At 41.4% G+C, this 14,285-nt stretch overlaps 1 protein-coding gene across 1 annotated transcript; it reads right to left on the minus strand.

The window, feature by feature from the left end:
• Positions 1 to 167: 167 nt before the first annotated feature.
• Positions 168 to 11,506, minus strand: c1galt1a (core 1 synthase, glycoprotein-N-acetylgalactosamine 3-beta-galactosyltransferase 1a). Its single transcript, XM_026300460.2, is given in 5 exon segments — positions 168 to 385; positions 3,129 to 3,429; positions 5,079 to 5,448; positions 11,169 to 11,311; positions 11,460 to 11,506. Coding segments are annotated over 4 exon segments (951 nt in total). The 5' UTR covers positions 11,299 to 11,311; positions 11,460 to 11,506; the 3' UTR covers positions 168 to 235.
• Positions 11,507 to 14,285: the final 2,779 nt, after the last annotated feature.

Here is a 14,285-nt window from a genome sequence, read left to right on the forward strand (position 1 = left end):
GCACACAGTATCCTAAAATTTGACAATTCAGTTCATTCTTAGTACAAATGTGACACCTTGGTAAAACAGACCCACAGCCCCCAAGACATCATAAACAGTTTTGCAATTGAAATCAGACCGACAGGACTGTTTGAGCAAGATCATTTGTAGTGTCATCAACCCTAGGCCTTAACACTTGAAAAACCTTTGACCTCTCCGTTAGTTAGTGCACAGTTGTGCAAATGCCAAAATAAACTTAGTTGTGATGTTCTGTATTTTCATCAGGATTAAATCTGTACTTGTATCCATATGGACGCAGATGATATGTCATGTACTCCAGAACATACAGCTGCACAGCATAAATGTAGTGAAAGGACACAACAAAATCTGAGCAGCAGCTTGGACCCTGGAGAGACAAATGGAAATTACATTAAAGGTTAGCACAATGAAATATTGAAGAATAATAAATATAACACTGCACTCTTTGTGCAAGCAGTAGGAAGACACAACACAGGTTTGTACTGAGGATATACACTACTCACCAGCACAACACACAACATGCCTTATAATATGCTTTTCTAGACTTCCAGTCTACTGTAATCTCTGCCTTTCAGTGTCTCTATATTCATTTTATTTATCAGTAAAAAATTTTTGCTTGGGTCACAGTTTATGACTTCTTGTGGAACCATTCATGCATTTCTACTGAAGTTAAACAGTCACAGACATAGACCTGAATATTATTAAAATTACATTCCGCCACCAAGTCCTATTTGACAATACGATCCATCGTACATGCAGATTTCTGGTGTGCAAGGGTCATTTTCAAGTCACAAAGAGTTGTTCTGAACAAATAACACCCTCCTGGTTCATCCTGTTCTATCCTTGTCCACACACCATGTTCAGACACACTGTAGTGTATTGGGGGACACACTGTAGGGGGCTGCTGCTGCCGGTGTACAGTACTGTTTTAATATACCATATTTGATAGTGTTATCAAAAAGTGTGTAATTTGCATGAATAAATAACTGGGAGATGATTTGGAGTGTCGTGGTATTTTTCCTCATGATGCTAATTAATAAAGGTTAGTATGCTTACATTCCAAACTAAAATGACAAACATGGTAAAAATTATTGCTGTTAAACAGCAACATGATAACATTGTCATTGTTAGCATGCTGATGATAGCATGTAGTACAAATGATCCCTGCGTCCTAATATTAACTACACCCTGAGAGACATTTACTGCAGTCCTGTCAGACAAGAATGTTATTAGGTAATTTTCAAAAAGCCAAATGCAACAATTATGCATAACAATTATATAGGTTTATTAAGAAAGGACTGTGGTTTAAAATGTATGTAAATGTATATGTAAAAGTAGAAATTTCAAAATGAATTAATGGCCATCCAAAGGTAGTGGTCATTTTGAGACATTTTTAAAAATGTCCTGGCATAAACCTAAATTTCCAGTAGCCTGTAGTACAGTGGGTACGGAAAGTATTCAGACCCCTTTAAATTTTTCACTCTTTGTGTCATTGCAGCCATTTGCCAAAATCAAAAAAGTTCATTTTATTTCTCATTAATGTACACTCAGCACCCCATCTTGACACAAAAAACCAGAAATGTAGAAATTTTTGCAAATTTATTAAAAAAGAAAAACTGAAATATCACATGGTCATAAATATTCAGACCCTGTGCTCAGTATTGAGTAGAAGCACCCTTTTGAGCTAGTACAACCATGAGTCTTCTTGGGAATGATGCAACAAGTTTTCACACCAGGATTTGGGGATCCTCTGCCATTCTTCCTTGCAGATCCTCTCCAGTTCTGTCAGGGTGGATGGTGAACGTTGGTGGACAGTCATTTTTAGGTCTCTCCAGAGATGCTCAATTGGGTCTAGGTCAGGGCTCTGGCTGGGCCAGTCAAGAACGGTCACAGAGTTGTTCTGAAGCCACTCCGTTGTTATTTTAGCTGTGTGCTTAGGGTCATTGTCCTGTTGAAAGGTGAACCTTCAGCCCAGTCTGAGGTCCTGAGCACTCTGGAAGAGGTTTTCTTCCAGGATATCTCTGTACTTGGCCGGATTCATCTTTCCTTCAATTGCAACCAGTCGTCCTGTCCCTGCAGCTGAAAAACACCCCCCACAACATGATGCTCCCACCACCATGTTTCACTGTAGGGATTGTATTGGACAGGTGATGAGCAGTGCCTGGTTTTCTCCACACATACCACTTAGAATTAACATCAAAAAGTTCAATCTTGGTCTCATCAGACCAGAGAATCTTATTTCTCATAGTCTGGGAGTCCTTCATGTGTTTTTTGGCAAACTCTATGCGGGCTTTCATGTGTCTTGCACTGAGGAGAGGCTTCCGTCGGGCCACTCTGCCATAAAGCCCCGACAGGTGGAGGGCTGCAGTGATAGTTGACTTTGTGGAACTTTCTCCCATCTCCCTACAGCATCTCTGGAGCTCAGCCACAGTGATCTTTGGGTTCTTCTTTACCTCTCTCACCAAGGCTCTTCTCCCATGATTGCTCAGTTTGGCTGGACGGCCAGGTCTAGGAAGAGTTCTGGTCGTCCCAAACTTTTTCCATTTGAGGATTATGGAGGCCACTGTGCTCTTAGGAACCTTGAGTGCTGCAGAAATTCTTTTGTAACCTTGGCCAGATCTGTGCCTTGCCACAATTCTGTCTCTGAGCTCCTTGGGCAGTTCCTTCGACCTCATGATTCTCATTTGCTCTGACATGCACTGTGAGCTGTAAGGTCTTATATAGACAGGTGTGGGTCTTATATAGACAGGTGTGTGCCTTTCCTAATCAAGTCCAATCAGTTTAATTAAACACAGCTGGACTCCAATGAAGGAGCAGAACCATCTCAAGGAGGATCAGAAGAAATGGACAGCATGTGAGTTAAATATGAGTGTCACTGCAAAGGGTCTGAATACTTTTGACCATGTGATATTTCAGTTTTTCTTTTTTAATAAATTTGCAAAAATTTCTACATTTCTGTTTTTTTCTGTCAAGATGGGGTGCTGAGTGTACATTAATGAGAAATAAAATGAACTTTTCTGATTTTGGCAAATGGCTGCAATGACACAAAGAGTGAAAAATTTAAAGGGGTCTGAATACTTTCCGTACCCACTGTATATGCTGTTGCTTACCTCTACTGGTGTGTAGTGGTCATAAATCATATACCATGGCCGTGGTCTTGGGGGCTGTCTGACTAAGTAATAGTCTGGAGGTTAAGGATGAAATGTTTGTCTCCCCTTCAAGTCTCTGGAGTCTGCTGGCTCTACCTTCATGGTCTCCATGCATTTCCCCAGAGCAATGTCCTCTATGCTGGAGAAGTGGGTACATTCTCCACTCTTGAACCCTTTGATAAATCTCCTCAGTGCTTCCTTACTGAGGACATAACCTGCTCCTCCACTCATATAACCTTGACTGATGAAAGGGGTAAACCTTCTCCCCAGGTACAGTGGGTACGGAAAGTATTCAGACCCCTTTAAATTTTTCACTCTTTGTGTCATTGCAGCCATTTGCCAAAATCAAAAAAGTTCATTTTATTTCTCATTAATGTACACTCAGCACCCCATCTTGACAGAAAAAAACAGAAATGTAGAAATTTTTGCAAATTTATTAAAAAAGAAAAACTGAAATATCACATGGTCAAAAGTATTCAGACCCTTTGCAGTGACACTCATATTTAACTCACATGCTGTCCATTTCTTCTGATCCTCCTTGAGATGGTTCTGCTCCTTCATTGGAGTCCAGCTGTGTTTAATTAAACTGATTGGACTTGATTAGGAAAGGCACACACCTGTCTATATAAGACCCACACCTGTCTATATAAGACCTTACAGCTCACAGTGCATGTCAGAGCAAATGAGAATCATGAGGTCGAAGGAACTGCCCAAGGAGCTCAGAGACAGAATTGTGGCAAGGCACAGATCTGGCCAAGGTTACAAAAGAATTTCTGCAGCACTCAAGGTTCCTAAGAGCACAGTGGCCTCCATAATCCTCAAATGGAAAAAGTTTGGGACGACCAGAACTCTTCCTAGACCTGGCCGTCCAGCCAAACTGAGCAATCATGGGAGAAGAGCCTTGGTGAGAGCGGTAAAGAAGAACCCAAAGAGCACTGTGGCTGAGCTCCAGAGATGCAGTAGGGAGATGGGAGAAAGTTCCACAAAGTCAACTATCACTGCAGCCCTCCACCTGTCGGGGCTTTATGGCAGAGTGGCCCGACAGAAGCCTCTCCTCAGTGGAAGACACATGAAAGCCCGCATAGAGTTTGCCAAAAAACACATGAAGGACTCCCAGACTATGAGAAATAAGATTCTCTGGTCTGATGAGACCAAGATTGAACTTTTTGGCGTTAATTCTAAGCGGTATGTGTGGAGAAAACCAGGCACTGCTCATCACCTGCCCAATACAATCCCTACAGTGAAACATGGTGGTGGGAGCATCATGTTGTCGGGGTGTTTTTCAGCTGCAGTGACAGGACGACTGGTTGCAATTGAAGGAAAGATGAATCCGGCCAAGTACAGAGATATCCTGGAAGAAAACCTCTTCCAGAGTGCTCAGGACCTCAGACTGGGCTGAAGGTTCACCTTTCAACAGGACAATGACCCTAAGCACACAGCTAAAATAACAACGGAGTGGCTTCAGAACAACTCTGTGACCGTTCTTGACTGGCCCAGCCAGAGCCCTGACCTAAACCCAATTGAGCATCTCTGGAGAGACCTAAAAATGACTGTCCACCAACGTTCACCATCCACCCTGACAGAACTGGAGAGGATCTGCAAGGAAGAATGGCAGAGGATCCCCAAATCCTGGTGTGAAAAATTGTTGCATCATTCCCAAGAAGACTCATGGCTGTACTAGCTCAAAAGGGTGCTTCTACTCAATACTGAGCACAGGGTCTGAATATTTATGACCATGTGATATTTCAGTTTTTCTTTTTTAATAAATTTGCAAAAATTTCTACATTTCTGTTTTTTTCTGTCAAGATGGGGTGCTGAGTGTACATTAATGAGAAATAAAATGAACTTTTCTGATTTTGGCAAATGGCTGCAATGACACAAAGAGTGAAAAATTTAAAGGGGTCTGAATACTTTCCGTACCCACTGTACAATGGCTTTTCTGGATCATATTTGGACAAACTGTAGCGGAGATTCTCTACGACCACAAACGTGTCATCGTCCACTTTCAGGAACCAGTCTGCTTCGTCCAGATGGTGCTGGTGGATGTACTGAAAGGCTCGAATTGTCTTCTAATACAGATTGTCCCTCCCTTCACTCACATTGAGCTCTACTGTAGGGAAGTCTGTCTTGACAGAGCTCATGTACAGCACTTTGTTGCATCGCTTGGCCCATGTCTGTTTGATGTGCTTGGTTCGAGATTCCAGGTTCTTTGGTCCTGTCATGATCCAACATAAGATCCGTGTTGTGTTAGAGGAATTAGCTGCTGACTTCTTGTTCTCACCTAGAGGTATAATAAACAAAACATCAGAAAGCTAGAAAATGGCATATAGCCACCAGGCTGAGGAACATAACTCTTATGGATAATCCATATCATTTGCATGGCAAAGAACACCCCTTTATGGGGTCAACTCACAAATACTATTAATGATAACTCCACTTACTGTGATATTTTTAGCACCAGTAATCATGGCATGTCACATCCCTATAATTATAAAATACACCCTAATGATTTCATTTTCCATGAATCATTTAGGTCATTAAAAAAAACTCTAACATTCTCTACATTTTTATTTTCATTGTCTTACACAAAAAATCAATCTTTATCTTGCATTTCCCATGTATCTGATGCAAGTATGGATGCCACATATCTTACAGACAGGACCCTGTGGTTGACTTTTGCCCAGAGGTAAAAAGTAACATTAAGTACATTTAATTCACTACCATTTTCTGCTACAGTGCCTTTTTCTTATATTCTGAGATTTTTACTTTTACTTTAATGACTTCATAATCAAATGTATTAAAGAAAATACAGTACATTCAGACCCCCAGCTTCACAAACTACGCGGCAGTATGTAAAATACGGTGCTGCCTATAGTTTAGATTCCAGTAATAACCTGTACATTACTGTGAAATGTGCCATTTTACTTTTATTTTTGATAACTAAAGTATGTTGTGATGTTAATACCAATACTTGTACTACTAGTACTACTGACACTTTTGCTTCAGCATACTTGTAATCACATTTTTACACTGTGGTACACTGCACAAAGCAGTGTGGGATTGGGGTTTGTTAGGTTTAGACATATAGGAGTTGTTAATTGTTCCACTGAAAAGATCTTTCTCCTCAAAACATCTCAGAGGGCTTGATTTAGACTGCTTGAGGCCCAAGAGGTTAAATGATCCACTCTGGTTTTTCTTCTTTCTTCTCCCATTACTTATTTCACCACCCCTCAGATGTCTTGTATCAGGGCCTATCCAGGCATATTGTAAAGGATCAGCATTGGCTAAAATAAAGTCGATCCTTCTTTATTTTACTGTAGTGCCCTGCAGGATACAAATGTGTCTGCCTAGATTCAAATTATGGCCATTGTGCTTATGTGCCATATGCTGTAACCATTCAGTAACCAAGCTATTCCAGGCTCACTGCCTTGAGTTAAAGTAGAATGACAATGCTTGCATCCATTGCTTACGCTGAAAGTGATTTCACCTTTTTTATTTAAATCTAAAACTTCATAAATGTAAATTGTAAGTTGTAAATGTCCAATTTCCAACTGCTACATAGTAAGACTTCATGCAGATTACTCTAATAGAAGTATTAGGTGATGTTGTTATTCAAGTAATATCAAACTATTGTGTTATGTGGACCCAAGGTTGCAAACTAAAGGACTTTATTCAAACCAGCATAGGGGAAAACTTAACTTAAGGGGTATGGAGAGGAACAGGAGACATGAGGAGTAGAAACACAGGCAGGAGACAGAGAAAGGAGACACCAGGAGCACAGGAGAAAAGACGCTAGGACGTGAGGGAGAGCAGGGACAATTGAGACTGATTAGGATTATTAAACATAAAGCTACCTGGGGAAAGACCAGGCGAGGAGGAAACAGAAATACAAAATAAAGGTTCAGGGGAGGAAGTCCAAACCTGGACTGTAACAGTACCCCCCAATGGGCAGCTCCAGCTCCCAGACAGCCAAAACAAAACCAGGAGGAGGATCTTACACAGTCCAGAGTCTGGAGGTCTGCCCTGATAAAGGCGGGGTAGCCCAGGGGGGCTCAGGAGGTTGGCCCCTCAGTCAAAGAAGGATCTGAGGCCGCTCTGGAGGATGGCCCCTCAGGTGAACAAGGATCTGGGGCCAATCTGGAGGACGGCCCCTCAGGCAAGCAGACATCTGGGGCTGTTCTGGAGGATGCCCCCTCAGGCAAACAAGGATCTGGGGCCGATTTAGAGGACAATCCCTCAGGTGAACTGGAGTCCAGGGCGTTCCTGAGAACGGCCCCTCAGGAGAGCAGGGATCTGGGGCTCTCTGGAGGATGACCTCTTGGGAGAGCAGGATTCCAGGGCATTTCTGGAGAACAGTCCCTCAGGAAAGGGCTCCAAAAGCAGAATGGGAGGCAGAACCCTTAGCTATCAAGCTCCTCTCCTGTGGAACTAGCTCCCAGTCTGGGTTCAGGAGGCAGACACTCTCTGTATTTTTAAGGCTAGACTTAAAACCTTCCTCTTTGACAAAGCGTATAGTTAGGGCTGGCGTCAGGCAACCCTGAACCATCCCTTAGTTATGCTGCTATAGGCCTAGACTGCCCGAGGACCATCGGTGCACTGAGCTCCCCTTTCTTCCGTTAAAGGGAGTTTTTCCTCTCCACTGTCGCTCTGGAGGATGGCCCCTCGCAAGAGTTGGCCCCCCCAGGAAGCAGCGAAGGAACCTGGTGCTTGGGAATAGCCTCAGCGGGGATGCCATCATTGGCACAGTGAGGTCCAGGGAGCAGGAGTGGAGCCTCAGCGGGAAAGCCATCGTCGGCACACTGAGATCAAGGAAGCAATGGCGGAGCCTCGGCACGGACGCGGTCATTGTCCTGCAACCTGGGACTCAGGCAGGGAGGCTGAAGCCTCGGGCAGGGAAGCCAAAGAGGTGGGCAGGGAGGCCGGAGACTCAGGCTGAGGGTCTGGAGTCCCTGGTGGGCTAGCTGGAGACTCTAGTGAGCTAGCTGGGGCTGAGGATGGCCTTTTCTGGCCACGGCATTGTTGACGACGACAAGACGCTGGGACATAGTAACAGTAACAGAAACATTCAGTGGCTGTAGTGGTGATATCACAGAGTGGGGAGAACGTTGGTTTAAAAAATGATCTTTAACTTGTTCTCATGATAACAGTTTCCACTCCTTTTCACATATTTTACACTGAATGCTGGACAAATGTGTGTTTCTCTTCCTGACAGTAGACCTATGAAAGCAAACAGATTCACAGAAGATACACAATGAGCTGCTGACTGACACAAGAGTCAACCTACTGCTGCATTGACTCCTGTGTACACAGAGTTAGGCAGGTGGTCATAATGTTATGGCTGATCGGTGTATAATGACTAGATATAAACAGACTAGAAAAGGATCTGGATCTGTCTGGATCCTCTTCAGTTTTATTTTCACAATGTACTGCACTGTAACTTCACTGAAAAGTATCATAACTCACTAAAAATCTTGTGTATTTTTTATTTTAACATTTTTATTTCACTTTAATTCTATTCTACTTCTACATTCATTTTCCTTTATGTTGGAAGATGTCTTCTGTTAAACAGTAAATTACATTAGTTGAAAAAAATGACATCTAGCCTACATAAACCTGCCTTTCTTCTGCTTACATTCTTGTTGATAGCAACAGAGTAGCCAGCATGGATTTTTTTTTCATACAGTACATCTAAATATCAGTTGATGTTTCATTATTGTGTCGCTACAGCTCATTACATCCTGGAAAGCATGCAAACCACTTACATGGTTGCTCTCTCTCATACACATATGGTCAAAATTACCCTCACAAAGGTAGAAATACAAGTACACACACACACGTCTGTTCCTGATAACACTTGCCTGGATCAGCAGTCTGTCAGAATTTAAAGTTAGGTGATGACTTGGAGTTGGAATTTGCCTGTATACACAGTGTTCAAATATTAATATCCCTTTTGTTTTTGGTCGATTGTGTTTAGGCCATTTTACAAACACCCACACCTTTATTAACAAACTACATTCTGCATTAGCACTGTGCTCAGATCAGTAACACCACAATGTGTCGTGAATTTCACTGCTCACGCAGGGTTCAGCCATTTCTAATATCAGCAAATTTTACAATTATTTGCAGGAGCATTTGTTGACATTGTCTTTGTAAATGAATTATTCAACTATAACATTCACATCAAGAGAAAATAACATAAGATTTTTAACATATTTATAGAAAGAAATGAACATGTCAATCATGTAGCTGCAACAGTTACTATAATAACAATATGTGGAATGAAAATACTTATAGCTTCCTGCCGTGACAGGCTTATGTGGTTTCCAGAAATCAGGTCTATTGTTTGTATTACACAACAATCTGGAGGATCTGTTCTGAGGAAATGAAGTCCCAGTTAGAGATCATTCAATTTGTATGCCCCATGATGTGAAAAGAAAAGACATAAATAAGTTGCTTTGTCACAAAGTCACATTTATACTAATTACAGTCTAAATTAGCCTATGAAGAACGTAGACTAGACATAACAACAAGCAGAAGTGCATTATGAAATTCATTCATCCATGTCAAGTGAAATTAAACAACTCTGCCAACATCAGGGTTGGACGGAGATGAAACAGCGTCTCCTCCTCATCTCTCAGGTTCTGAATGCCAACACTCACTCCAAACTGTGTTTTAGCTGCAGACTTTATTACCTGCACTTTGAAGTCTGCAATATAGCTCTTTCTATTGGGCAGCATTTTCACTTGTGTTACACCAGGTGTTAGAATTTAGCTTGAACATAACATACTTTTTTGGCATTATATTGTCATCAATTGAGTCAAGAGTGACATCTAACAATAATATCTACTCGACAAAAGTACTGTAAATATACACAAGTCAGTTTGCTATATAAGTCGCAGGACTGGTTTGACTGGTTTACATATAAACAGACGTGACCTACACAGGTCAGAGCAAATTACCAGTGAGGCTGTTAATTTAACATTAAAAACATAAAAACACTTTTTGCTGCACTCTCCTGTACAGTATTGTGCTTATATTGTGTTGTGTATGTTTTTATTTTCTATCTTACATTCTCTCTTTTGTATTCATCCTTTGGCTGTGTTAAATAAAGTACTTACCCATCTTAAATCACAGTGAATTTCCAAAACAAACTGTTCAACAGAGAGGTATGGGGTGGCGGTGGTTGCCATGGTGATGGTTTTCCACCTGAAAAGGTGTTAATATCTTTGGACGACTGCATTTAAATCTCAATGAAAACCTCCACCCTTTTTTTTCCGGTCGGGGACTACATTATACTACTGACAGTTTCTTGAAAATGACATCGTTAAACAGCTAAATCACCAGTGTTAATAAACAACTCTGACAATGTTAATTTGCCACTGGTATACATGTACAAAGTGCAACTGCCAATACGTTGATACATGTCAGTAAAATGTTTCCAGCCAACATATTTTCTCCATCACAAAGGTCAGTTTTCTGCTTATAGTGTAAATGTTATGTACTTGAAGATTTATTGTGTGCAAAGTCTCAGAGCAAAAATTAAAAGTAATTCTCATCTCAGTCTCAGAGTGCAGCTTAAAGTGAGAGCAAAATCACATCTCCTGCATGAAAGAGCAGCATTGTTCACCTCAGCCAACCTACTACATAGCATCTAAATGGTACTCTTGCTGTAGAAAAGGTAGAGCAAAGGGTTATATCAAAATCTAATCAGTCAAATACATTTCTTATAAAACGCATCTGCATTTGCAGGAACCTTTTAGGAATGTGGGGCGGCTGACTGTCCTAATGAAGTCATGTGAATATTTCCATTTCATGTGAAAATTTCTTGGTTATACTGTGAGAGCACGGTGCTCTGAACAAATAACCTTAAAACTTTTATTCATAGACTATTTCTTCTCATAAGTTTCAACTGCTTATAATGTGCTACAGTTATTTTTCCATTGTTCTTTAAAGGAAACATGGCATGTTGATATATATATACACACACACCTAAATGCCTACCTGTGTGAACATGCTTCACATTGCTCAGCAATATGTCGTCTGCTGAAAGGTGTGAGCCCAAAAGATAGTAAAGCCATAAAAATCCTATGATCAGTCCAGCGGTGAACTTTATAATAGATGTGTGTCTCATCTTCTTGAACCACCTGTCAGACAGTAGGAAATAATAATATGAGATAGTGGCTACACATTGTATAGTTATATAGATAAACTGTTAGTGTGTTTATAAAATCTTAAATAACTGTAAACAATTAATGAACTATGTGAATAACTTCCACCACAAACCATTTTTACCTAGTCAGGGATGAACACCGAGCCACAGTTTTCAGTTACAAAGGCACACATGCATAGTGAACTCAGACCTCTCTCTCTCACTCACTCGTACCCGCCCACACACACGCACACACACACACACACAGACATAGAGATCTCTGCTATAACTGATTACATCTCTTAGATCTGTTCAAATTCAAGATAGACGTAAGAAAGACACTGCCCAATGTCATCAAATGATGTAAAGAGAGAAGGATGGCTGTCCAACAATAAAGAAAATAAAGTCACTTACTGATAAAAGCTTAACAACTGCTGCAGGAAATCTCAGCAGCATGGCACTGGTCTCTCTCAGAACTGTTAAGAATTTAGATGTCAACTGAGCCTGCTCTTTCCCTTGACTATAAAATTAAGGACACCACCAAGACTGCCTTCTTTAGGGTTGGGTTTGGGGTATAGCCAAATTTAGAGTGACATTTATAAATTAAATAAATGTATAAATATGTCCCAAGGCTAAATTTTATACATGTTTTATTTACAAGAAGAGTTGGAGCAGGGGTACACCATAAACAGAAAACAAACTGTTGCAAGTTTATAGTCATCAGAATAACACCTTAATAACATACACACTCACAAGAGTAGTTTAAAATCCATATTCATAAAAAGAGAAGTTTAATATATCAATGAAAACTATAGAAGTAAGTAATATAAAACTTAACATAAATAAATTAAAAAATGTCATAGTAAGTTTGGGAAATATAATTTTATATGTGCAATAAATTACTTAAGTCATAGCACCATAACACATTCCTGATAAACAAAAACTTCTAAGTTCCATAGTTAGGGCCTTAAAGCAAACCATCACATCCCACAGCTAATGCTAAGCTAGCTTGGCTACTACTATCCCAGGCCACTTCTTCAGATCTTTCTCCCATACTTAGTATTGGAAGGCAGAGCTGCATTTGCCTAATATACTATAAAGGAAAACTTTTCACTAGGAATGCAATGATACCATTTCTTTCACACCGAGTATGAGTATTTTCTTTTGTGTACTTGCAGAAACTGAGTACCATACCAATATTTCTAAGACTCTTTCTCTGTCCCGCAAAGCCTCCGCAGCAGCAACAGCACCAGCAGCAACAGTCTACTAGCTTTGTACATGACCACACACCCAGTGGCATCTCCCCAATGCGGGGAGCAGGTGCAGTCTCTGTCAGGGATATCCAAACCTTCAATGCAAAGGAAATTGAGGCAGCCTATCAATTTTAGAGATATCAACATTGATAGCAAACCTGAGCAGGTACCTGGTCTCATTAGGGAGCAGCTGGTTGAGGCCATAGAGGTGTCACGACCAGGCAGTGTGTCAAATGTTGTTTTGAGAGGCCCGTCACTGGCTAGTGATGTGCAAGTCATTTTAAGGAATGGCGACGTGGATGTTTTTATGGACGAGATTGCCCCGGTGATACAGAGTAATGATGACTCTGACAAATGATGACCTGGAGTTTGTGGTCAGTGTGGTGCAGGAACGTAGTAGTGTCATGATCCGCATCTTGTGACTTTCTGTTTCTTTTATTTTGAAAGGATCATGACAGGATCTGGTTTTGTTTCGCTCTGTTTCACTTTATTTTGACCTGATTATTGTATTGCTTTCACCTGTCCCTTGTTTTGTCCCTCACTTTATATACCTTTGTTTAGCCACAGTTTTTTTGCTTGGTTGTCTGCTGACAATTGCTCAGAACTGCTGAAGCCTCACTCAAGAGTTTTTGTTTGCCACGTCTGCCTTGTTTTTTCCCTTTTGGATTTATGTTCATGGATACCTTGTAGTGATGGGCAAGTGAAGCCTCATGAAGCACTGAGGCTTTCCTGACAATTGTGCCGAAAAAGATTCAAAGCTTCGAGACTTCAGTGACCGTGACATCTGGTGGACAACTGAAGCAATAGCAACCTCTAAAGAGCACGACTGAAGCACTGGCACTGTTTCAATCCCATGACAGCAATAAAAATTCAGACCTCTTGAGGTCAAAATGATCCCAAACTTTAGAACGTCGCTTATTGGTGGGACTCGCTGTGAAACTTGCCAAAATACTCTCACTCTCACTCTCCAAATCCTGAAGTAGAATGATGCATGTTATATAGCTGGTATGGCACCAAACCACTCAAATCTGTCAAACCTGTCAAGCTGTCATTGGCTCAGAATGCATTGAAATGCCATGAGCCAATGACACACACTGAAAGACTATGAGCCAATGAAAAGCTTTGAAACACTTTGAAGCAATGAAGCACGAAGCGAAACAGTGATGACGTTCGCTTCGAACGTCATCAGTCATGTGACACTGGTGTTTTGATACAAGCCTCGACACAGTGTTTCGAATCACTCCGCTTCAGGAAGAGTGACACAAGCCCCAAAGCCTCGGTATCATTTGCCCATCACTAATACCTTGTTTTAAGTTAAGTAGCCCTGCTTTGTTCCTGTTTTGTCTATGTCTCCTGTAGCCCTGCTTTCCTCATGTTCCCTGTAGCCTGTTTTACTGTTTCCCCGTGTCCCTGTATCTCCTGTTCCTGTTCCCTGTGTGGTCTGGTGCGTCTCCCTGAGTGTGTGTGACCCAGACCCTCATGCCTTGTTAACCCTGTATTCCTGTTCATGTTTCCCTGTGAGTCTGGTAAATCTCCCTTGATGCGTGTGTGACCCAGACCCTCATGCCCTGTATTCCATGTTCATGTTTCCTTGTGAGTCTGGTGTGTCCCAGATTGTGTGAGTGACCCAGACCTTCCTGCCTTGTCCCTGTATTTCTTGTTTACGTTTCCCTGCGAGTCTGGTGTGTCCACCAAGTAAGTGTGTGACCCAGACCC

The sequence above is a fragment of the Mastacembelus armatus genome, chromosome 11 (assembly GCF_900324485.2).
Source record: "Mastacembelus armatus chromosome 11, fMasArm1.2, whole genome shotgun sequence".
Taxonomy (NCBI): Eukaryota; Metazoa; Chordata; class Actinopteri; order Synbranchiformes; family Mastacembelidae; genus Mastacembelus; species Mastacembelus armatus.